At 37.0% G+C, this 27,039-nt stretch overlaps 1 protein-coding gene across 1 annotated transcript in view; it reads right to left on the bottom strand.

Annotated features, from left to right (window-relative positions):
* The window catches only part of SMURF2 (SMAD specific E3 ubiquitin protein ligase 2), a 116,431-nt gene that overhangs the window by 29,358 nt on the left and 60,034 nt on the right, over positions 1-27,039 (bottom strand). The window contains exons 3-9 of the mRNA XM_064369516.1: positions 20,680-20,788; positions 15,923-16,056; positions 13,192-13,257; positions 10,543-10,627; positions 8,017-8,100; positions 5,423-5,625; positions 2,946-3,030 (exon numbers count right to left, since the gene is read on the bottom strand). Of these exons, the coding sequence (XP_064225586.1) occupies positions 2,946-3,030; positions 5,423-5,625; positions 8,017-8,100; positions 10,543-10,627; positions 13,192-13,257; positions 15,923-16,056; positions 20,680-20,788 (766 nt within the window). The remainder of the gene's footprint in view (positions 1-2,945; positions 3,031-5,422; positions 5,626-8,016; positions 8,101-10,542; positions 10,628-13,191; positions 13,258-15,922; positions 16,057-20,679; positions 20,789-27,039) is intronic.

Raw genomic sequence — 27,039 nt, 5'->3', positions numbered from 1 at the left:
AATTCTGCCTCAGCCTCCCGAGTAGTTGGGATTACAGACACGTGCCACCACACCTGACTAATTTTGTATTTTTAGTAGAGACAGGTTTTCACCACGTTGTCCAGGCTGGTCTCGAACACCTGACCTCATGATCCTCCCGCCTCAGCCTCCCAAAATGCTGGGATTACAGGTGAGAGCCACTGTGCCCGGCCCCCACTACTTTTAAAAACAGCTTATACTGTCAAGACATAGAAATGGCAAAAATGATAAAGTAATGAGTTAAAGCATATACCCTTGGTTGCCACCCTCAAAGGATTCTGAGCTCTGTAACACAAAGTAAGACATTTTCATTATCACAGTTTTATTTATAAACAGAGAGTATCAAAGCAACCCAAGACTAGCCAGTTTGATTCAAATACACAATAGAGTCCTGAATATAAGCTTTAGGCAGAAAAAAACAATACTCTGTGGGTCGTTTTGGGGGGTTTGTTTTCTTTTGGAGGAGGGAGGCTGCTGTGCTTATAAAATATCCACATCCTACAAATCCTTTGTATGTGCAACATACAAAGTTGCTTTAGAATTTAATTTAGAATTCAAGCATTTTGCAGTTTCGACTGGACTACTTGGTACTTTGCATGTATTCATTAAAAAGTAACTCAAAGGGCCAAGCATGGTGGTTCATGCCTCTAATACCAGCAATTTGGGAGGCGGAGGTGGGCAGACTGCTTGAGCTCAGGAGTTCCAGGCTAGCCTGGGCAACATGGCGAAACCTCATCTCTACTAAAAATACAAAAATTAGCAGGGTGTAGTGGCACATGCCTGTAGTTCCACCTACTCAGGAGGCTGAGGCAGGAGGACGGCTTTAGCCCAGGAGACAGAGGTTGTAATAAGCCAGGACTACACTACTGCTCTCCAGCCTGGACAGCAGAGCCAGATCCTATCTCAAAAAAAAAAAAAAAAAAAAAGGGAGGGATGGAGGGACGAAGAAAAGATGTTTCAAAATTATAGTAAATCACTAAATTCATTTGTGTGTCATTTCATCTTTTTGAAGTTAAAAGTAATTGACATTTTGGTTAGTAAATGCAATGTCTGCAGCTGAAATACCCAAGTTTGGATATTTAAATTAAATTAGGGCCAGGAACAGTGGCTCACGCCTGTAATCCCAGGTTGACACAGGCAGATCACCTAAGGTCAGGCATTCATGACAACCCTGGACATGATGAAACCCTGCCTCTACTAAAAATACAAAAACTAGCTGGGTGTGGTGGCAGGTGCCTGTAATCCTAGCTACTCAAGAGGCTGAGGCAGGAGAATCGCTTGAACCCAGGAGGTGGAGGCTGCAGTGAGCTGACATTGGGCCACTGCACTCCAACCTGGGCAACAGAGCGAGACTCCATCTCAAAAAAGTTAATTAATTAATTAAATTAGGTTGTTTTCTACATTAAAATGAAATTTTATTAAGGAACACATAAAAGAACATGGAATACATTTATGAGGTTAAATTTTTTTAAAGTTTTTTTTTAAGCTGAACCATAATTAAGAATTTTATCAACCCACTACCCTTTTTTAAAGGGTATGCTTTCTATGTTTTTCCCCACGTCAATTTTCTTTTCCTATCCTTTTTTTTTTTTTTTTTTTTTTTTTTGAGACGGAGTTTCGCTCTTGATACCCAGGCTGGAGCGCAATGGCGCGATCTCGGCTCACCGCAATCTCCGCTTCCTGGGTTCAGGCAATTCTCCTGCCTCAGCCTCCTGAGTAGCTGGGATTACAGGCACGCGCCACTGTGCCCAGCTAATTTTTTTTGTATTAGTAGAGACGGGGTTTCACCATGTTGACCAGGATGGTCTCGATCTCTTGACCTCGTGATCCACCCGCCTCGGCCTCCCAAAGTGCTGGGATTACAGGCTTGAGCCACCGCGCCCGGCCTTTTTTTTTTTTTTTTTTTTTTTGAGATGGTGTCTCACTCTGTCACCCAGGCTAGAGTGCAGTGATGTGATCTCGGCTCACTGCAGCCTCCACCTCCCACCTTAGCCTTGTGAGTAGCTGGGACTGGGACTACAAAAATTTTCTTTCTCTTTTCTTTTGAAATGGGGTCTTGCTCTTTTGCCCAGGCTGGAGTGCAGTAGTTCAACCAAGGCTCACTGTAGCTTCAACCTCCCTGGCTCAAGCAATCCTCTTACCTTAGCCTCCCAAGTAACTGGGACCACAGACATGCTCCACCACATGTGGCTGATTTTTAATTTTTGGTAGAGATGGAGTCTCTCTATGTTGCTCAGACTGGTCTCAAACTCCCAAGCTCAAAGACTCCTCCTGCCTCAGCCTCTGAAATTGTTGGGAATACTGGTGAAAGCTACCCTGCTTGGTACCCCAGGACAAGTTTCAAACTCCTAAAAGATCCATGTTGTAGGCCAGGCACAGTGGCTCACTCCTGTAATCCCAGCACTTTGGAAAGCTGAGACGGGTGGATCACTTGAGGTCGGGAGTCTCAGACCAGCCTGGCCAATATGGTGAAACCCCGTCTCTACTAAAAATACAAAAATTAGCTGGGCATGGTGGCACGTGCCTATAGTCCCATCTATTCGGGAGGCTGAGGCAGGAGAATCACTTGAACCCGGGAGGTGGAGGTTGCAGTGAGCTGAGATTGCACCACTGCACTTCAGCCTGGGCGACAGAGTGAGACTCCATCTAAAAAAAAAAAAAAACAAGAGATCCATGTTTTTATTCCACTTTTTTTAAGGGGAAGCAGGGGAGGGTGGTTAGGGACTGGTAAGGGAGGGGAGAACTGAGGTAGGATTGCAGAGAAGTAGGTAGCACTTTCTACTAAATGTCAACACTGAAATAACTATCAGAAGAGTCAAACTCCTACATAAACTATTTTTAAAAGGTAAAAATTTCTTAAAAATCAAAGAAATCCTAGGTGAAATGGCTCTTTGATGGTCTAAAGAGTACTTAAAATACGTTCTTACCTGGGCACTCTTGGATCATGCCATGTGCTTACACCAGTCTGTGTATGTAGGAAATACACCTGACCTTGTTGTGTTGTCCTCTGTTCTGTAAAATTAATAAACACATAATAAAAACATTCAGAATGTCCAGATCAAAGACAGTTATATACACAAGATGCTACACTAACAGGGAAAAAACTCCAAATTACGAATCTATTTTATTTATTATTTAAAAAAGCTTTACAAATCATTTGTTCTGTCCCTTGGAAACAATTTTATAAATGATGAGGGCCACAGGCCAGCTATCCAAAAGTAAACTAAACTTAGAAGGTGGCTCAAATACTAAATATGTTGCAATGGAAAACAAATCAAGATTGTCACAATACTAATAATCAAAACATTTTAAATGATGTAGAAAAGGCTCTGAGGAAGGGGCTGGCCAACATTAGGAAGATTTGAGGAGGAACTTCCAGAAACTTTCAAAGAGTCTGGAGGTTGATGATGCTTATTATGCCTAATTTTATACCAAAACTTATGTTTTCTCTTTGATGGACAAAGGTGTATTCTCAAGATTACATTTGAGCTCAAAGAGAAGCAAAACAGATGAGATAATGGGGAGACATTCTATGTCATAAACAGGTAGACATGCAAAAATAACCAAGTTAGAAAGAAGAGGACTAAAGAGCAAACGTGCACACTGGGGAGAAAAAGTCAAGAATGAAATGAACTCAAAGCCCTTGGAAAGAGAGAGGAAAGGCCAGAGTGAAGAGAACAATCTAAAAAAGTTTTCTTTATGGTGGGTTTTTTGTTTTCTTTTCTTTTTTTTAAAAAAAGTTTCTTTAAACAAAATCTAATGAGAAACTTCAATACATAAAACAATAAAACTATTACTAATATTTATTAGTAATAAATCTAATTTGTTTATAAACCTATAAAGTCAATAAATTTGAACTTTAAACTTTTAAATATTATAAACATAAAATCATATTATAGAGGACAGCCATAATAATTTCAGCCTTAGTATCCACTTTATTTGTATGCTTTGGTTGTACAATTTTTTAAACCCAAATCACAGAAATATTGTAAAAGTATAACCACTCCCACTCCAAAGAGCTTGCCTTATAATCTCAAAGAGAAATGGCAGGAGAGAATTTATTCTCAGGTCTAAACACTGATAACAGTTAAAATTTACTGTGCCAGACACTGTGCCAGCATTTCACGAGATTACATATATCATTGATTTCTTGCAACAAACCTAGATGGTTGGTGCTATTATTTTCCCCTATAGGGGACAAAACTGAGGCCAAAGAGGTTAAATAATGTGCTCAGTGTTGCATGGCAAAGCCAGGATATAAACGTAGGTCTCTCTGTCTCTCAAGCCAATAATTTAGTATGTGCTAAAAGTTAACCTTTGAGTCATTGAACAGTCAATGGACAAATTTTTTCAAATTAAAGAGCTAAAATACATTTAAAAATAAAGTTAGAATCATGCATTTGCAGGAGAGTTTTTAAAAATATTCTTGAGTAGGCCGGGCGCGGTGGCTCAAGCCTGTAATCCCAGCACTTTGGGAGGCCGAGGCGGGTGGATCACGAGGTCAAGAGATCGAGACCATCCTGGTCAACATGGTGAAACCCCGTCTCTACTAATACAAAAAACTAGCTGGGCATGGTGGCGCGTGCCTGTAATCCCAGCTACTCAGGAGGCTGAGGCAGGAGAATTGCCTGAACCCAGGAGGCGGAGGTTGCAGTGAGCCGAGATCGCGCCATTGCACTCCAGCATGGGTAACGAGCGAAACTCCGTCTCAAAAAAAAAAAAAAAAAAAAAAAAAAAAAAAAAAAATATTCTTGAGTAAAATAAAACTTGGCTTTTTTTTTTTTTTTTTTTTTTTAAGATGGAGTCTTGCTCTGTGGCCCAGGCTGGAATGTAGTGGCACAATCTTGGCTCACTGCAACCTCTGCCTCCCTGGGTTCAAGAAATTCTCCTGCCTCAGCCTCCCGAGTAGCTGGGATTACAGGCACGTGCCACCATGCCTGGCTAATTTTTGAATTTTTAGTGGAGATAGGGTTTTCACCATGTTGGTCAGGCTGGTCTCGAACTCCTGACCTCATGATCCGCCTGCCTCGGCCTCCCAAAGTGCTGACACTGCAGGTGTGAGCCACTGCACCTGCCCCACCTTACCTCCTATACGGTGCCTATTTACAAAATAGTCTCACTTCATTTCGTATGCTCCTTATACTATCTTTGTTATAAGGTAGTCATCTCACTTCATCACAAAAGAGCACAAACGCTGAGGTTAAATGACTAGCGCAATGTCAAACTGTTGGTTAGTTAGTCCTCTACCACTTCAAAGATTTCAAACTTGGGAGGTTTTATATTTATATTCATGCAAAATCCCTAAGCCCAGATTAATAACTTTATTCAAAACTGATTTTCTGACTTCCTCAGCAAGCTGAATTCAGTAAACTACATTATATTTTTCTTTTGCTAGTTGTCATACCATAGCCTTCTGGTAGGTCTGGAGGAGTATGCAAATGTGTCCTGCTCATGTAATTTCTATGTCGTTGTGACCTGACTCTTCTCTCAGCCAGTCTGGGATCTGAAGACTGTCCACATGTTGCACCATTTGTTCCACTAATTGGAGTGTTCTCATCAACAAAGCAGCTAAGAGGTCTGCCAGGGCTAGAATACTCGGATGCCGGTCTATTGAAAATTAACAAGAAAAAGACATTATCAATTTAGATATCCAAAGTAGAGTTCTCTAGACACTGTATACACTACAGTAACAATCACTTATCATATCTGAAAACAGAATGACTAATACAAGTATAATGACTTCAAGAACTCTGAGTGAAAGTAAACCTGATGTCTCTTAAGTACCAAAGAAACCCAAATGATAAGCATGTCATCAACTATGTATTTAAATGACTTTATTTTAATTACATTTGATATAAAATCCACATATATCTGTAGATGTGAGTACTGGCTTACAAAACACTGCTTGATCTAACTACAGCCTTTCTCTCAGACCTGACTTCCCACCATTCTCCCTCCCACTCTGCTTCTGCCACACTCACATCTTCCTGTTCCTTGAACTTGCCAAGGTCACTCCACCTGAGAGCAGTTGCTCTTCCTTCCACCTGGCATATTCTTTTCTCCTACTTTCCCTAGGCCTGGCTCTTTTTTGTCATTCAAACCAGTTTATTATTGCCTCCCAAGAGGCCCTTCAGACCTCTCAATCTAAAAATGTCACGCAGTCATTTGGCAATACATCACAAAATGAAAGAAGACGGTTTCTCTCTTTAAGGATCTTCTAGTCTACTATTACGGATCTTCCAAAATAAAAAAAAAAATCAAGAGTTCATTCTTAAATTAATATGGCCAGGTGTGGTGGCTCACACCTACAATCCCAACACTCTAGGAGACCGAGGCAGGCTGATCACTTGAGGTAAGGAGTTTGAGACCAGCCTGGTCAACATAGCGAAACCCTGTCTCTCTTAAAAATACAAAAATTAACCAGGTGTGGTGGCGGGCGCTTGTAGTCCCAGCTACTCAGGAGGCTGAAGCATGAGAATTGCTTGAACCTGGGAGGCAGAAGTTGCAGCAAGCCGACGTCACACCACTGCATTCCAGCCCAGAGCGGGACTCCATCTCAGAAATAAGTAAGTAACATTTAAGACAACAATCATCCTTTCATAAATGATGAAATTAAAGTTAATTTTACTGGTTAAATCAGAAGGAAATGGGCTTCACTTGAACACTGACACAAGTACATATTCATTTGTGCTCAAATATAATAAAAATGAATACTTCAATTAATTTCTTGGCAATTTAATACCAGAAATGCAACTTGGCAACATGAGCTAAGTTTTCATCTGAGAATCATAATGTAAAACAGAAAACTTTGTGATCCAATGAGTTAAGCAATTTGTCAATAAATAAAAATAGGTGCAGCTAATGAGAAGAATTTGGTATTTTATGCCTAGTGCCAGTCCTGCTCAAGAGGAGGGAAATAGGAAAAACAAAACACTGCACGAGATGGCAAATTTTGTTCTCACTTAAAAGAGTGGGGAGAGGGGGATTCAGCCACTTAGACTATTTCTTTTCGGTTATTTAAAAAACATCTCTTCGCAGTTTCCAAAAATTATCTTAGATCCCAATGCCTTTATACACTAAGTTCCATGAAGTGACTATACTTGACATTCTTCAAGATTTAGTTCAGAGATTCCTCTGCTTAACTTACCAATTTAATTCATTCAATAATTTTATTTTTTTGAGACCGAGTCTCCCTCTATCACCCAGGCTGGAGTGCAGTGGCGCAATCTTGGCTCACTGCAACCTCTGCCTCCTGGGTTCGAGCAATTCTCCTGCCTCAGCCTCCTGTGGAGCTGGGATTACAAGTGCCCACCACCACGCCTGGCTAATTTTTGTATTTTTAGTAGAGACGGGGTTTCACCATGTTGGCCAGGCTGGTCTCGAACTCCTGACCTCAAGTGATTCGCCCACCTCGGCCTCCCAAAGTGCTGGGATTACAGGCATGAACCACTGTGTCTGGCCATTTTTTTTTTTTTTTTTGAGATGGCATCTCATTCTGTCACCCAGGTTAGAGTGCAGTGGCATGATCTCAGCTCACTGCAACATCCACTTCACGAGCTCAAGCAATCCTCCCACCTCAGCATCCCAAGTAGCTGGGACCACAGGATGGACCACATGCCCAGCTAATTTTTTGTAATTTGTTTGGTAGAGACGAGGTTTCATCATGTTGCCCAGGCTGGTCTCGAACTCCTGAACTCAAGTGATCCGCACACCTCAGCCTCCCAAAGTGCAGGGATTACAGGCATGAGCCACCGCACCTGGCCTCATTCAATAAATATTTATTGCGTACCACTGCAGGCCCTGGAGCTACAATGACAGCATGACCTGTCAAAGTGTTGAAGATAACCTTTAAAAAATAATAATGGCATCTGTTATAAGATCTACTGATCTCCAACAGCATAAACCAAGAAAAAAAATCTAGTAAAGCTGACAGATAAGTAGAAAAGGACTTTGGGAGGGTGGCTAGCAAGACCATGGGAAATATTTTTATGTTCTTACCGTGTTGGGCGCTCCCATTGTGTAGTTCTTGTTATATGGTTTAGATACTGGATTCTTCCAGAGGCGGTTCGTCTTTCTTCCCAGCTTAAATAAGAATATTGAGTGAAGGCATTAATAGGAAACTTGAACATAGAATGTTTTCAGTGCAACAAGCAAGCCAGTAAGACATCTGCTGTTACAAATCAGGAATGTCAACCTGAAATAACAATTCACAGAATATAGAATTTTTTCAACTTATTTTAGAACTGCATAATATATTTTATGGGATTCTGAAGCTTCTAAAGTATTTATGATAAGGTGTAGCAAATGTTTTCCATCAGCCAAACTCTGATAATTTTCAATATTAGCCATAAAATTAATTAAGATCATAAAACTGGTAAATAGAATAGTAAGGCTTGGGACCCAGGTAGTGTAAAAATATAAATTACATATACCATTTTTAAAAATTAAATTTCACTAATTAAAAACATATAAAAACTTTAAAAGCATTTACCTGCCCAAACTAATTTTTTAAAAATCAAGACCGTTGGCTGGGCGCAGTGTCTCATGCCGGTAAGCCCAGCATTTTGGGAGGCCAAGGCAGGCGGATCACCTGAGGTCAGGAGTTCAAGACCAGCCTGGCCAACATGGTGGAACCCCATCTCTACTAAAAACACAAAAACTAGCTGATGTGGTGGCATGTGCCTGTAATCCCAGCTACTCGGGAGGTTGAGGCAGGAGAATCGCTTGAATCCAGGAAAAGGAGGTTGCATTGAGCTGAGATTGCACCACTGCACTCAAGCCTGGGTGACAAGAGCAAAACTCCATCTCAAAAAAAAAAAAAAAAATCAAGACCACTACTTTCTATCAACTCTTTATCATAATTCATTTAATGAAAACAAGGCAAATGACTATAGAAATGTGATAATGTTAATATTTCTACAAAGGTATTGACAGGGGTTGAAAGACTCTAAAAACAGAAAGTGATCTGGGTGTGGTGGCCATGCCTGTAATCCCAGAATTTTGGGAGGCCGAGGTGGGCGAATCACGAGGTCAGGAGTTAGAGCCCAGCCTGACCAATATGGTAAAACCCCGTCTCTACTAAAAAAAAATTACAAAAAAATTAGCTGGGCGTGGTGGTGGGTGCTTGTAATCTCAGCTACTCGAGAGGTTGGGGCGGGAGAATCAATTGAACCCAGAAGGCGAAGGTTACAGTGAGCTAAGATCACGTCACTGCACTGCACTACAGCCCGGGCAGCAGTTCAAGACTGCATCTCGGGAAAAAAAGAAAAGAAAGAGATGCTAGGATTTTTCCTCCCTGTGATTACAATTACAGTACAATAATGTAGGGCAAGTTTAGAACAATAAGGCTTTTTACTGCTGGTACTCTCTCAATATTGATTAGTTATTTCACCCTAAATTTCCTCTTCAAAAATACCATAATCTACCTCATATCCATAAAAGAGTTAACGGACATATCTGGAAGCTAAAGTGATCTATAAATAGTTAAAAATTTTAACAGTTTAAACAAAATGAGTAAATACTGTAACCTGGGTAAAAGTTTTGTATAAAAAATAATTGGAGTTAAAATTTAACTATTTATACACTTAAATGGATACAATTTATTATATGCAAGTTATATCTCATTGAGGTTAATTAAAAATACTTTGAATGTTAAAAATAAAATCAGAAAAGAGTCAGAACTAGTATCAAGAAGAGCTGTGATAAAAATCATGACTTTAGAATCAAGACAGGTTTGTGTGTTTTGGCTCTGCCACTTACTATGTGGCCTTAGGCAAATTACTTAACTTCTCTAACTCTTAGTGTTAGAGGGTAACAAGAGTAGTAGCAACAGAAATAATAGTAGCTAAATGATTTATTAAGCACTTATTTTATGTAAGACACTGTGCTGAAGTGCTTTACCTGGATTATTTCATTTAATCCTCTGAACAGTTTATGGTATGTACTATTATCACTCATAGTCTTTTGTAAATAAATATAAACGAAAGCCCATGGAAGTTAAATAAATTAAGGTCATAAAACCAGTACACAGAAGAACAAGGATTAGAATTCAAGTGGTCTCATTTCAGAAGGATGGCTATATGCTGCCTTCTAAGATGCTGTGAGAATTAAATGACACAATGTACATAAAATGCTTATAATAGTATCTGACATATACATGCTCAATTAAATGTTACTATTTTAATTACTGTTACACAAATTTTCCATCCCATCCCTCTTAAATACAGCAATGTTTCTAATTTAGCACTTGCATGCCCTGTTTTGAATTTAATCAAGCAAAAACTTTTTAAAAATAGATAATATTTACGAGAGTTATGCTTGTCAAGAGATTTCATGTGTCTCCTAGTCAAAACTCTTAATAACCAAATTTAACACATCTAATTTGTGACAAGATCCTCCACTAATTTTACCATTAGAAGGAAAATCTACATTCAAGTTAAATATACAATGAACACTAACTTATTTCTATTCTTTTAAGGATATTATCTATATATTTCTCTAATGATTTCAGTGATGTTAGCTTACCCGTCTGGTAAATCATTATCAAATAAACGACTGCAGTCCACAACTTGTCCTCCTGTGCCTATTCGGTCTCTGGACTGAAGACTTACTATTAAATGACAGAAATATTACTAAGATTCATAGAACTAGAAAGAATTATTATAATAAAAAAATTTCTATCTTTAAAAGACATCTGGTTTAGCTTATTTTAATAATTCAGAATTACCTCTTTGGTTTCTACTAAAATGTATAATTTCTTTTCCCACAGATTTTTCCCTTTAGAGTAATATTAGAATTCTAAAGTTTTCTACACTTTACCATGTTCATAGAAGAAGCCTAATTCCTTTTTTACCACAGTAATGGTGCATAGCAGAGTCACTACCCACCATGGACCATCATACAACATTAAAAATGCTATAGATTTTGCAAGCCTTAATGGAAAGTAAAAAAAAAAAAAAAAAAAGTAATGATGCTATAGAAATGTATTCACAGGCCAATAAAAAAAGATGTTTATGATAAATTTAAACCAATTTTTAAAAATCAGTATAATCTCATTTAAAAAAAAAAAAGCATAGAAAGGGTATACATCCAAGTGATAACAATGGTGACAGATTATCCTTCCCATACTCAAACACTCCTCCCACCTCAGCCTCCTCCTGTAGCTGGGACATAACAGTTTTGAACAAGGAAAAAAGTTTGTACTCCTTGAATAAATTATGTCAATTTGGGAGATTTTTTTTCTTATGGTAACGATTCTAAAAAAGAATAAAGCAAAGGGCACCAAAATGTTTGCAAGTTTCAATGTTATAATAGCAAAAAATGAATTTTAATTATTAAGTTGTGATATATCTATATACTTCATCCTTTAAAAATCATTAATTACAAAGATTATAAATACTAAAAATGATTATGGTAAGTGAAAGAAAGCAAAGTAAAAATTTAATGTTCACTGGAATTGAAGACATAAATACATACATTTTATATACATATTTAAGTATATAAAAAATACTAGAGTAGAATAGTTTTTAAAGTTAGTCTTCTAGTGTCCTTTTCTCCAAAAAGTATATATATCTACTTACGATTATTTGTTAGAGGGCTAATTCTGAAAGAACTGGAACTCATTCTGTTTTTGAATGACAGAACTAAAGAATCATAATGTTTGAGTCTAGCCTGCCTCTCTGATCAGTGGTGACATTAGATTCTCATAGGAGCACAAACCCTATTGTGAACTGCACACACAGGGATCTAGGTTGCCCACTCCTTATGAGAATCTAATACCTGATGATCTGTCACTGTCTCGCATCACCCACAGATGGGACCATCTAGTTGCAGGAAAACAAGCTCAGGGTTCCCAGTGATTCTACATTATGGTGAGTTGTGTAATTGGTTCATTATATATTACCATGCAATAATAATAAAATACATAATAAATGTAATGCACTTCACCCCCACCCCCAGTCCGGCCCATGGAAAAACTGTCTTCCATGAAACCAGTCCCTGGTGCCAAAAAGGTTGGGGAGTGCTGGTGTACAGACTTCACAGCGATAACCACAATAACTTTGCTATGTGGCTACTCTGGTAGTTCTCTATGAACCCAATTCACTGTCTCGTAAAATGAAGTCCTTCAAGTACCTTCAGTAACTAAACCTTTCTGATGGGTTGATAACAAAATAATATTATTCTATGTTCTGCTCTATCATGAAGTGTGACATTCCTACCGCATTTTTCTTCTTCTTCTTCTTTTTTTTTTTTTTGAGATAGAATTTTGCTCTTGTTGCCCCTTTGGAGAGCAATGGCACAATCTTGGCTCACTGTAACCTCTCCCTCCTGGGCTCAAGCAATTCTCCTGCCTCAGCCTCCTGAATAGCTGGGATTACAGGTACCCGCCATCATGCCCGGTATATTTTTATTAGAGTGTATTTTTTGTAGAGACGGGGGTTTCATCATGTTGGCCAGGCTGGTCTCGAACTCCTGACCTCAGGTGATCCACCAACCTCGGCCTCCCGAAGTGCTGGGATTACAGGCGTGAGTCACTGCACCTGGCCATATTTTTCTTCTTTAATTTAAAAAGCCTCTAAGATGAACAGTGTCTGTCCATACTATGCATCTTGATCAGATCTCTATCAATTATTAAGAAAGGTCTCAGCAAATTTTATGTCAAGATCTTCCCTCCAGGTCAATTCAAGATACCCTAAATACCATGTAAGGCTACGATGTGCCTCATGAGTAAGGTAACAATTTCTCACTTTTTCAAGTGTTACACCACCATTGCTCATTCTGTTTTTTTCAATTAGCATAGATTTTAAAGCTGTAAAGCATTAAACATTAAAACGTGTTCAACAGAATGTTCTCTTCTTACTAATACTAGTTTTAGAATTATTTTCAGTAAACTTTAATAACGTCTACAAAGTTTGAACTCAGTGCTCTACTTTATTAGGATACTTTGAAAGAATTATTTCCTAAAGGATCTTCACAACACTTTTTTTTTTTACATTAAAGTTTTTAAAATTAAGTTAACCTGGTCCTGGATTCACTGTAACATTTTACCTGATTCATTTAATTCAGGCCAACACAATGAAGCTATAGTTATTATACTTTGATTTAAAAGATATTTAGACCTTAGGTCAGTTTGAATGAAATCAAAATTCATGTAACTTTAAATTCCACACTTACCTACTATCTGTCCTCTAACTGTATCATTGTCATTTGGCCCAAGTTTACATAAATCCAACCTCTGATCTATTTGAAATCAACAAAGAAAGCAATTAAAAAATTAGCTGGTATCAGAGATACTAACAACTACAGAGTGACAATAAATTTCCACAATCCATTAGAAATTAAACCTATCATTTAAATTCTTTAAAGAATTCATATTTCAAAAACTATGAAACACTGGTGTATTACATTGCCAACATGCAGTCACTTTCTCTCCAAAACTTTTAGACCACTTTAGTCTGAGTCTTAATAGTTGTTGGTGTTAAGGAATTTATCCCTGAGCCTTGATTTTCTCACATATAACAATATATGAATCCCCATAGTTTTTAAGGATTAAATCAGACAATTATGCAAAACTCTCAGCATAGTGCCTGGCACATAACTGGTCAAGAAATGTTAGTTGTCATTATTATTTTTTAACTAACCATTTCAAATGACATGCACACAAAAATGTATTAAAAAGAAGCCAAGATATGCAGGGAAGAATATCAGATGAATGTCTTGTAGCAGAAGTTTTAAATCGTGTTAGACTTGAATTCATCAATTGTTTGAATGAGGGTGGGTGCGTAGGTTAACAAAATTACTGTTAGTGTTTCTTAAAGAAAAAGATGTGAATCCCAGCCTTATTTCAGGGAAGCCTTTGAAACTATGATGGACATAAGTCTAAATTAGATGTATGTATGTTTCATTATATTGCTCTTAAGACTACTGAGGTGGCAGTTTAATTCTTAAAAACAATAAAATGGAAGCATAAATACTAAAAAAAAAAAAAAAAAAAAAAAAAGCCAAGAATAAACTGTAAAATCTGGGTTTGTATCAGTTCTGCCACTAATTCATTTAGGAGCAACTCATTTATTCTCTCAGAAGCCTCATCTGTAAAAGAGATATAACACTGGTCTGACCCTGAAAGTTATAGCAAGGAATAATGTCACCTGGTTTTACTTTGATTACAGCACTTATAGCTGAATGCATTTACAACTGTATGCCATTTGTCTACTCATTTTGTGAATTGATAAAAGGAGGAGACCATATCTTAGTCTTTGCATTTCACACTCCAATCTGGTAGAACATTGCATAGGTAGGTGCTCAATAAATATTTGATAAATTCAATATTACTGCACATCAAAAAGGTCAAATTAATAAAATGAAACATTCATAAGAAACAGAAAAATCCATGCCCCTAAACTATAGTCCCTAGTTATCCAACCAAAAGTACAGACATTTTTCTCTTTGCAAAATAAATGGGTGGCTATACAGTGGATTCTGCAGAGCAACTCCTCTCCTATTCAGTCCTCCTATTCAGAGCATGTGGCATGCTCCCTTTGCCAGCAGGCCTTTGCCCTTGCTTCTCAGAGAACGGGATTCATGCCTTTTTCTCCTTTATACAGCCAGGGTTTACAACAGAAACATATTAAGTGTTCAATAAATGTTGGGTAAATTGAACTAAGGATAATGTCACACATTTGATCTATAAGTTTTCAGTTTGCGGAGTAATAAAACTTCTTTTATATGCAATTCGTTTTTCCAATCCCAATGTCTTTTCTCTCCTGTTGGTTATCCTGTCAGCCCAGAAATACAAGAATTTCTCAGATGTTTTTAAATACCTTGGACTAAGAACTTCTAGCTCAATTTTCTGCCTTTTTCTTTTTTACAAGGTCAATATTATACCTATGCTGTACTATCATACTTCATTAAAAGAGACAATCTCTTAATATATTTAACATTCAATGCTAAATTTACTCTGGTTTTTGTTTATTAATTTCCTTAGATCTTATGTGAGTTTGTTTAGCAAATGCATCTGGGCCAAAATCCCATGACAATGACTAACAGTATTTTTCATATTATATAAAAAAGAATTTTATAAAAACAAACACACACACACACACAAAAAAAAAACTATTGAAAAAGGAATTCCCATTTATGTTCCAATGGAAAGACCCATCCAAAAGACTGTCACCTGGTTATGCTAAGTCAACTTATAAATCCATTATGAAAACTACTTCTAATTTCTTGATCTTGGTCTAATATTCTAAATGCCCAAGTTGGTGATAAACTGAGCTACAGTTAAGTAGTTAATATAGCTGTCATACACTCAAAATAATGCCTAATCTTTCTTTAACTTAATTTTGTCACAGCAGTTTTATATATTACACCATTCTTAACCATTCGTAATTGCCTTTTAACTGCCACCTCAAACACTCCAATCACCTAAATAAAAACATTTCATCCACAAATCCACCAAAACCAGAAAAGAGTACTAAGAAATTTTAAAAGGTATATACATCCTGACACTTTTCTTTTTGCCGTTCTGGATATCAATCATTTCTTAGTACTTTTAAATTAACTGGAAATGAAGCATCAAGCTCTGATTTAGCTGTAAGTTTCACATATTTAAAACATTTCATTTTTTTTAAGTCTACAAAATAAATTTAGACCAGGAATTTTTACCAATGTTTCAGATATACACAAGTAGTTGTGTTTGAAGTCCTACCAACATATCAAATATATATATATATAGATATATATATAGATATAGATATATATATATCATATACATATGTATTCATAGATATTATATTTACATATATTTGAGAATATGTATATGCACACATACATATACATATACACACACACAAGCACACATATATATATACATTTTTTAATTTGAAAAGCATTAGTATCTACTCACAACCAGTGTCTTTGAGGCGGTTGATGGCATTGGAAAGAAGACGAACACAACCAAGAAATCCAGCACCTTGTTTCTTATGGATCTTCTTGTGATTCCATACACTGATCGTAACTGAATCAGACTTTCCAATATACCTAAAAAATAAAACGGCTGCTTGAGTTAAGTTGGTAGTTATAGGCAGTTGGTGTAAAATCTTTCTTTTGTTCTTTTGATACTCTAAAGTTACAAATATACTTCAGAGTCTGGCTAGATTATGCAAAATATGTCTTGAGTTAATCTACAGGATTGAATCTAAATTTTTTTAAATCTTGAAAGTAAAATCTAAAAAAAAAATATTTACTATATTTTTATCACATCTGCCACTCTCAAGCTGGGCTATACTTCCAGTTAATAAAAAGGCTATTTTAGTAGCTAGTGTCTAATGACACCAAGGGAGTTTATTAAATAACTTCTTTCCAAGAAAAAGAATCTTAAAAACTTTTATCATAGTCACATTTTAAAAACATTTCAATGACATGACCTACTTTTCAAGGGATAGTGTCAAGGCTGACAGACCAAAAATCTGACCTACCTGTTATATTTTTAAATGCTGTAGAACAAAAGCTGTTTGTAACGCTTTTCCCCTGCTTCTTTCCTGTATGCAGGCCTTGAGCGAGCAGGACTCTTGTAGATTTCACTTCACTGCCTGCAGACAAGCAGAGCAGGGAAAAGCGTTACTGTACTTGTCTGTGCATACACCTGCAAGTATGTAAATGCTCTACCACAGCCAATTGTTAACATGGCATCAACCCATGCAAAAAGATAATAAAATAACATAATTATGTCAGTAGAATCCTAGTTCTATTTCAATGACAGTAAGAGGTCAAATTTTTGGTCCAGCAACCTTGATCTTAAAATATCATTCATACAATAAACTAGCAATATCAGAAAAATTCACCTAGTACAGAGAAAAGCCTAAACCACTTAAGTAAGGACTAAAGCTTTAAACAAGGAACATGGAAGGTACACTTGAGCCCCAGTATCCAGCTGTGCCTAAAAAATACCCACCCCTGGGCTTTTAATTATACAAATCAGTACATTCTCTTTTAAAAAATTAAGCCAATTTGAATTTGGTCTCTACTGCTTGCAAATGAAAAGATTTGAACTAAAATATTGTTCAGTATGCATGTACTAATTTTCAAATACACCTACCAGATCTATCTTGGCATGTATCTACTGGCATGTAATTCTAGAGCCAGAACCAAGTATTAAGTAGCTGAATTACCCAAACCAAATATTTTTTTACAAGTCACATTAAACCGGTTGTCCAACTAGTAAGCCTGGTTTATAGGTATGCTGAAATACATATATTGATTACCTCAGTCCTCAGGGCAAAGCACCACTGGCTTAAGCAACTTCATCTATTTAGTCCATTGTGTCATATTTTTTATGTGTACCATGATATGAAAAGGTTGGGAAGCTCATTAAACCATAATAAGAAATTGCTAATTATGGACCTTCTGGAAACAGCCAAACTCTGAATTACTAAAAACTGTGAAATATATTGTACTGAAGTGTACATGTCACAAACATTCTGTCCAAATATTCCTGTGCCAGAAATTAATCAGAAAAATTATCTTTTCTTATACATAGAGAAGTACATGTTTTCACTTTAATGACACCTCACATAATATAACATACATGGCAACATAAAAAGTAAATCCTTTTATAATTGAAAGTCAAATAGAGGGCTCTATTAGCTTCTATTAAAACTCAGACTTCACTAACAAATATATGATTTTAAACAAGTTTCAGGACATTGTGTTCAGAGGGGGAGAGGGACACCTCTATAGATGAATATAATGTTACAATATAGACCAAAATATAATATATGTACTCAGGATCTGGGGCTAAAATTTAATTATTAGACTTCTGTTTGCACACTTAGCCAATTAAAGGCAAGGATTTTGCAAAATGACCTCGGAAACAAGCAAGAGAGAAGCCTCGGGTAGCCAATTAATATTAACAGTAAGATAAAACCTAGTAAGCACATGACAAGATGTTCAACATCATTAGTCATGAGGGAAATGCACCTCAAAACCATGATGAGGTACAACTTCATACCCACTAGGGTGGCTACAATCTTTTTAAAGGAAAGTAACAAGTGACAGAGGGATAAAGAAACTTCCAGTGGAAAACAACAGTCATGAAAGATCAAAATCAGGATGCCATCAGCAATACTCTAAACCTACACTGTCCAAAATGGTACCCACCAACCACAAGGGACCCTTGAGTACTTCAATTGTAGCTAGTCCAAATCGAGGCAAGCTGCAAAATAAAGCACTGATTTTTTTTTCTTAACATAAAATGAGAAAACCACTGATTTTTCAAAGACATAGCAAATATGTATATATACCCCACATGTAAGTAGCTCAATATTTTTATACTGACATGTTGAAAATATTTTTGATATATTGAATTAAATAAATTATTATGCTTAATTTTAAAAAACAGGGTCTTGCTATGTTGCCCAGTGTGGTCTCAAACTCCTGGCCTCAAGCTATCCCCCCACCTCAGTCTCCTGAGTAGCTGGATTACAGGTGTAAGCTACCATGCCCAGTTTATTATGCTTAATGTCATCTGTTTCTTCTTACTTATCTTAATGTGGATACTAGGAAGTTTAAAATTACAGATAAGCTCCTATTTGTGGCTTACATTATATTTCTACTCAATAGTACTATGCTAAACCTAGGAGATAATGAAGCAATGTATTCAACATTTTGAGGTAAAGTGATATTTTACCTAGAAGCCTATACTCAAACCGAATCAACAGATAAGAAGTCAAAATATATTTCCTGATAAGCTCTCAACTTTCTTCCCATCTTTGTGTTATTTCTCAAAATGACAATGGAAGATAGAGTACACCAAAACAGGAGCGTAAACAAAACAAAAAAAAAAAAAAAAAAACCAAATAGGAAGTCACTAAACCTAGAAGAGACAAAGGAAATTGCCAAGACACCAATAAAGGCAAGTCTCAGGACAACTGCACAGCAGGTCTTAGAGAACCATCACACCAAACTGGAGAAAGAGAACAGAGACTCCCAGGAGGGGCATCTCCAAAAAGAAACAAAGTCAATGGAATACTGACAGAACTGAATATACGGAGAAAAAACCTTTAGTTTTGTAGGAGTCTGAGGATTATGACATATAATTTCTCATTTCTATCTATGAGATAAATAGAAAACTAAATAAATGGGAAAAGTAGCTACTAACTTCAGAAAAAACAAAAGCAGTCAAGAAAGAAAATGTAATTCTTGTAACCATGTGACACAACTATGGATATTTACATAATAATGTAAACATTTAACAATGGTTTAGCCAAAAAGGTTCATATAATCATATTGAAGACTAAAGAAAAGAAGGGGCTTGTGAGTGTCATGGGAATGGGGATGATGAATACCAGTTTTAAAAGCTGAACTATTAGGCCAGACATCACAGCCCACGCCTGTAACCCAATTACTTTGAAAGGCAGAGGAGGGAGAATTGCTTGAGCCCAGGAATTCAAGACCAGACTGGGCAACACAGCAAGATCCCATCTCTACAAAAAATTACAAAAAAAAAAAAAATTAGCTGAGCATGGTGGTATGCACCTGTAGTTTCACCTACTCAGGAGGGTGAGGTGGGAGGATCAGTTGAGTCCAGGAGTTTGAGGCTACAGTGAGCTATGATTATGCCACTGCATCCAGCCTGAGCAACAGAGTCAGTGTCTCTAATTTTAAAAGAATTTTTATTTTTTTTAAGAATTTTTAATAAAAAAATAAAGCTGAATCATCTTCTAGGTAGGAAACTCAAAAATACCTAAGACTAGGCTGAGCATGGTGGCTCACGTCTGTAATCCCAGCATTTTGAGAGGTCACGGCAGGTGGATCATTTGAGATCAGGAGTTTTAGACCAGCCTGGCCAACATGGTGAAATCCCATCTCTACTAAAAATACAAAAATTAGGTGGGTGTGGTGGGGGGCACCTGCAGTCCCAGCTACTAGGGAGGCTGAGGCAGGAGAACTGCTTGAACCCAGGAGGCAGAGATTACAGTGAGCCGAGATGGTGCCACTGCACTCCAGCCTAGATGACAGAGCAAGACTGCCTCAAAAAAAAAAAAAAAAAAAAAAAAATTACCTAAAACCAAAAAAAAGAAAATTGTAATGCTATAAAATAAGGAACATATCTAGAAACAGATGAAAACACCAGAATAAACAGCCAAAGTCATTAAAGCAGTTACCTTGAGGATAGGAATCAAGAATGAGAATGGAGCAGGGAACTTGCTGTTTTCCATTAAAAGCCTTACACTTTATAGTATCATTTGCCTTTTTTAAAAAATGCATATACTCCTACGATTAAAATAAAATTTAATAGAAAGAAACCATCTACATAAAGGCAAAAAGAATGCCTATTCAGTGCAACTCAAATTCTGACTTCTGGTGTTATAATTGGTCTAAAGTGGTAAATCAGTATCTTTACTTAATTGGAAAAAGTGGCGGGGAGACTGCTCTACTGTAAGCCAGTTTCATCATGTTCTTCACAGAATTTTAGGGATATCTCATCTTTCAAAACCTGTCCATAAGCCAAAGTACATTTCCACTGGGCTTTTCATTACCCCTTTTGTGAAGATCAAATCATACCACGGATGAAACTCAGATCATTTTCCATGATTCTTTTCAAAGACTATATCAAGTAATATTAATTATTTGTTTCATTTCAAACTAATCGTTTAAACCTACAGGTCATAATGCTGATTCCACTTTGGATCAAGTGTATTCTTCACAGTATCGGTAGAATGGCACTGCCCAGATCCATCAACCACCACCTTAGCAAATGGATCAGGAAGTCCTGTGAAAAAATATTTTTTAAAATTAATAATCTGACATGTAAGACAGAAGATTAATTATACAAACATTCCATTTGCTACAAAAGATTATTCCATTCTTTTAAAAAAGTTTAACATTTAGCTATAAATTATTCATTTTTTAAAAAAAAGACTAAAGTTACTTCTATATTAAATACCAAAACTATATTTTTTCTCTTTTCTGTCTCAAAATATTCCCAGTTTAAACTACCGAAGTCTAGAGGTTACCTCATAATGTGAAAGTTTTTATAGGCTGTTACCAGCCCTCTGACCACAGAAAGGTGAATTATTCTTATAACCATTCATGGCTTTTTCTTTCCAAATGTCTCCCTCAGTAGCACATTTAAAGAAAGAGCTTATTAAAGGTTTTTATACAGAAACACAGGCTACAGAGAAATCAAATTAGCAAATGAGTTTTGCTGAATAACTACCAGGAAAAATGAGACTGAAATAAAAGATAAAACATTCTGCCTTAAAAGAGCTTACTATCTAATTGGAAAAATAAAAATACTACACATGAAAAAAAAACAAAAACAAAAATACCTCAGAATAAACAAGTGCTTAGTGATACTGATTATAATGCAAACACTTATATGACTATGTTAGGTACTATTCTAAATACTTTACATTCATCCTTAATCCTTACAATAACCCTATGAGGTAGATACTGTTATTATCCCTATTTTACTGATGAGGAAAATAAGGCACAAGGGGGTCAATTAACTAGCCCAAGGTCACTAAAGTGTAGATTCTAAACCCATGTCTGGCTCTCGACTTTCATGCTCTTAACCACTATACTGTATTTTACCTCTCATCTACTATGTGGTTCAACAGTGAGTACAAGTAAGAGCTCAGAAAAAGAGGAAAACAGCCAGGCATGGTGGCTCACGCCTGTAATCCCAGCAATTTGGGAGGCTGAGGCGGGCGGATCACCTAAGGTCGGGAGTACAAGACCAGCCGGACAACACTGAGAAACCCCATCTCTACTAAAAATGTAAAACAAGCTGGGTTTGGTGGTGCATGCCTGTAATCTCAACTACTTGGGATGCTGAGGCAGGAGAATTGCTTGAACCTGGGAGGCAGAGGTTGCAGTGACCTGAGATTGAGGCATTGCACTCAAGCCTGGGCAACAAGAGTAAAATTCCAACTCAAAAAAAAAAAAGAAAGAAAGAAAAGAAAGAAAAACAGGAGAACAGTTTGAACAATAAAGAAAGGGCTTTGATGGGGGCAGGACTCATCTGGGCTTTAAAGCAGGGGTCTCCAACCACTGGGCCATGGGCTGGTACAGATTCTTAGCCTGTAACAACCGGGTCACACAGCAGGAGGTGAGCAGCAGGAGAGGGAGAAGAGCAGCCTTACGGCCTGAGCTCTGCCTTCTGTAAGATCAACAGTGGCATCAAAGGCTCATAGGAGCTCAAACCCTATCCATGCAAGAGATCTAGGTTGTGTGCTCCTTACAAGAATCTAATGCCTGATGATCTGAGATGTAACAGTTTCATCCCAACACATCCTCTGCTTCCCACGTCCTTGGAAAAATTGTCTTGCATGAAACGAATCCCTGTACCAAAAAGGTTGGGTACTGCTGCCTTAAAGGACATACAGAAGGAGGACTTTCCTAGCAATAGGAAGAGTGCCAAGAAGGGTATGACAATACAGTATTTAAAAGACTTCGAAGAGTCCAGCCAAAGAGATTGTGCTAAGGTGTAAAAGTAAATACTGTTGAAAATATGACTGATCCAGTAAGAGAGGCTTAACAGTCAGATAACAGGGCGTGGACCAATTGAGATAGATAACAGGGAGCCATTTCAGGTTCTTGAGCGTGGCTGTAACTACATCATATTTTTCTATCAGTAGTATTCAGGGCCCACTAGGAGAAAGACTAGAGGCAGACCACATAAGAAGCTGTTGTAATAATCCAACAGTAGGATGAAAAGACCCTGAACGAGAGAAGTCACATGGAAAGGGAAAGGAAATGACAATTCAGAGAGCTATTCTGAAAGATTTCATACAAATTAATAAGAAACTTGTATCAAAGACGACAGTACAGTTTTTGGCCCAAAGCAATAATGAAAATGATTCTTCTGACAAAAATTTAAAAGGTGGAACTAAAAATGTTAGAGAGACAAAAATGACACTTCACATGTCAGACATTTTGGGACAGAGTAGATTTCCTGTGGACAGCTGAAATTACTAGAAGTGGTGGTGACTGGAGAAATTTTGCACGTTGGTATCAATGCCAATTTTTTTTCAAGTTAAGATACTAATTTGCCAAGTTTCAAGGACAGACAAATCACCTATCAGTTCCCCAATTTTATGATTCTGTGATCGATCACCTTCAAATAATAAAGGGAGACCAAAACTTAAGGATTAAGTTTCAAAGAAACTTGGTAAGTTAGGGTATTAAATCTATTTGACTCTATTATTCTTGAAGCTGAGTGCTATGCACAGTATTTCAATAATACCTAACTATTTATAAATTCAAGGGAAAAATATTTTTATCTCCATACTCAATACATGAAGTATTTCCTCCTAGAAAAGAATTCACTCTATCTTGTTATTTTCGCCCTACTATTTAAATAAACATACAAATGTATGTTTATAAGCAAAAAAAAAAAAAATCACATTTCTGAATTTTCCCTTTGGGTATTACTAAACTAGTTGAATATTCAACTATTAAACTAGTTGAATTAAGTCTTTCTGCTAGTTTCTGCTTTTTTAAAACATGAAAAGAATTAAGGATTGGCCAGGCAGAGTGGCTCACATCTGTAATCCCAGCACCTTGGGAGGCGAAGGTGAAAAGATCACTTGAGTCCAAGAGTTTGAGATAAGCCTGGGCAACATAGTAAGACCCCACTTCTGCCAAAAAATTTAAAAGTGAGCCAAGCGTGGTGCCATATGTCTGTAGTCTCAACTACTCAGGAGCCTGAAGTAGAAGGATCACTTGAGCCTGGGAGGCTGAGGCTGCAGTAAGCCAAGATCACGCCACTGCACTCCAACCTGGTTGACAGAGTAAGACCCTATCTCAGGAGATAAAAAAAATAAGGATTAAGAAAAACATCTGACAAAAGACTGATACCCAGAATCTACAAAGTACTCCAATCAGCAAGAAAAAAACAAGCAATCCCATCAAAAAGTGGGTTAAGGACATGAATAGACAACTTTCAAAAGAAGATATACCAACAAGATAGGCCAACAAGCATATAGAAAAATGCTCAACATCACTAAGTATCAGGAAAATGCAAATCAAAACTGCAATGCGATGCCACCTCACTCCTGCAAGAATGGCCATAATAAAAAAATAAAAAATAACAGATGTTGGCATAGATGCAGTGAAAACGGAACACTTTTACACTGCTGGTGGTAATGTAAACTAGTACAACCACTATGGAAAACAGTGTGGAGATTCCTTAAAGAACTAAAAGTAGATCTACCATTTGATCCAGCAATCCCACTTCTAGGTATCTACCCAGAGGAAAATAAATCATAATATGAAAAAGATATTTGTACATTCGTATTTATAGCAGCATAATTTGCAACTGCAAAAATATTGAACCAGCCCAAATACCTATCAATTGAGTGGATAAAGAAAATGTGATATATATAAATATACACACACACACACACACCCCTACACATACATATATATACACCATGGAATACTACTCAGCCATAAAAAGAAATGAATAATGGCATTTGCAGCAACCTGGATAAAACTAGAGACTCTTATCCTAAGCGAAGTAACTCAAGAATGGAAAACCTAACGTCATATGTTCTCACTCACCTGTGGGAGCTAAGCTATGAGGATGGAAAGGTGTAAGAATGATACACTGGACTTTGGGGACTCGGGGAGAAGGGTGGGGAGTGGCGAGGGATAAAAGACTACACACTGGGTACAGTGTACAATGCTCGGGTGATAGGTCCACCAAAATCTCAGAAATCACCACTCAAGTACTTATTCATGTAATCAAACACCAGCTGTCCCCCAGAAACCCATTGAAATTTTAAAAAATAAAAGGAAAACAACTTTTTCCATACAAAATGTGACTTCCAGATTCTGAATTAAGTAGGAAAGTCACAGCCTTTTATGTTTCCTTTATGTTAATAACACAATAAACAAAAACAGAAGTTAAATACCTTAATGAAAAAATACATAGGTTTCAACTTAACTTGATTATATTATTCTACAAAAAATTAACTGGAAAGCCAAGTTACTCCAATATGGTCAAAAACTATCAGGTTTTCTGAAGTTAGTGAGACATCTAGTGGTAAATACAAAGTGGCTAGAGAACTTTCTGCATTTTAAAAAAATTCTTGGCCACGTGCCATGACTCACGCTGTAATCCCAGCACTTTGGGAGGCTGAGGCGGGCCAACCATGAGGTCAGGAGATGGAGACCCTCCTGGCTAACATGGCGGAACCCCGTCTGTACTCAAAATACAAAAAATTAGCTGGGCGTGCTGGCACGCCTGTAGTCCCAGCTACCTGAGAGGCTGAGGCAGGAGAATCGCTTGAACCCAGGAGGGAGAAGTTGCAGTGAGCCAAGATAGATTGCGCCATTGCACTCCAGCCTGGGCATCACAGTGAGACTGTCTCAAAAAAAAAAAAAAAAAAAAACTCAATTCTCCCCCATCATTTCTTAGACATATAAAATAGCTAAAGCTCAAAACCTTCCTTACTACACAAATGCACTTGAAAAGCTACAAATAATAATAAAATAACATTTTCAACTCAAAAGCATGTTACCTTCTAAAGAAAACAGCTTTATTTTCAATTGGGCAAAGAAAAAAAAAAAGAACATTCAGCAGATGCATATTGGTTCTAAATGACTGTGGTTTGACCCCCTAAAAACACCTTAATATTACCTTACACATAAATCTTTTTTACAATGTTGCAGTAGAACAAATCTGACACTAATGAAAACACTCTTAAAAAGATACATATAATAAACACATATAAAACAGATAATGAAGGCTGGGTGTGGTGGCTCATATGCCTGTACTCCCAGCATTTTGGGAGGCCAAGGCGGGTGGATCACAAGGTCAGGAGTTTGAGACCAGACTGGCCAACAAGATAAAACCCCATCTCTACAAAAATAAAAATACAAAATTAGCTAAAAATACAAAAATACAAAAATTAGCTGGGTTTGGTGGCACGTGTCTGTAATCCCAGCTACTTGGGAGGCTGAGGCAGGAGAATTGCTTGAACCCGGGAGGCAGAGGTTGCAGTGAGCCAAGATGGCGCTACTGCACTCTAGCCTGGGAACACAGCGAGACTCTGTCTCAAAAAAAAAAAAAAAAAAGATAATGAATAAACGGGTATAAATGTGATAAAGTTAATGGTAGAATCTAGATGATGGGTCTTTACTACAAAATTTTTTGTCTGTTGTTTTATGTTAGAAATTTTTCTTGCTAAAATTCAGGGGGAAAGGGGAAATGACTTGTTTTTTAAAGCCAGTAAGCTTGAAAACAGTTTAAAAACATGAGTTAATAAACTTTTCTCAACAAGGAATAAACAGCATTATCTCACATACAAATTATTCTACAAAAGACAACACACGGCAGTGTATTTTTTCCTGTGATGAAAAATATATATCTATTTCATCACCTTATAGTCATGCTTCATATTAAAATTTACTTTTCTCATTCAATACAATTAAATTGAATCACAAGCAAAAACTTAACTATATTTTACTATCAATAACTGCACTGATCAATAAACACACATTTGTTTATATTTAACTGAAGAATTTAGGAACTAGTGTCTCTGAAATTAATGTGGGCAATGCTTAACACATCAAAATCAAAAATCTCTGTAAGTACACATGTAAATCTACCACAGCATGGACGTGGGACCTTGGCCAGTGTAAACCTGGGAGGTAACTTCCATCCCTGTCTAATTCCCCTCTAACCACTGAAGGATTAGTTTTCCTGTTTCCCTTTCCAGGCCATCAAGGGTCTCCCATTCTGAGTTTTAAAGATAACCACACAGTTTCCCCTAATCTTCTTGTCACTAAAGTAAGTTCACACCCTTAATATTTTTATCAATTTTTACTGCTTACACCAATGAAACTTACAATTTAAGGCCAATTTACTTACAATTTAAGGACAAAGATCATATAAGGGATAACAATCAGCTCTCAAAGGTTCATAAAACATTAAAATATTATTCCTCTAGATTTCTTAAGAAAACTGAGATAAGAATATCTGGATATTTTATTAGAAGAAGCTGTGTCTTG

The sequence above is a fragment of the Aotus nancymaae genome, unplaced genomic scaffold (assembly GCF_030222135.1).
Source record: "Aotus nancymaae isolate 86718 unplaced genomic scaffold, 86718_ANA_hifiasm-v0.15.2.pri h1tg000089l, whole genome shotgun sequence".
Taxonomy (NCBI): domain Eukaryota; kingdom Metazoa; phylum Chordata; class Mammalia; order Primates; family Aotidae; genus Aotus; species Aotus nancymaae.
Note: the sequence above shows the minus strand (reverse complement) of the source record. Positions and strands in the feature narration are given on the sequence as shown.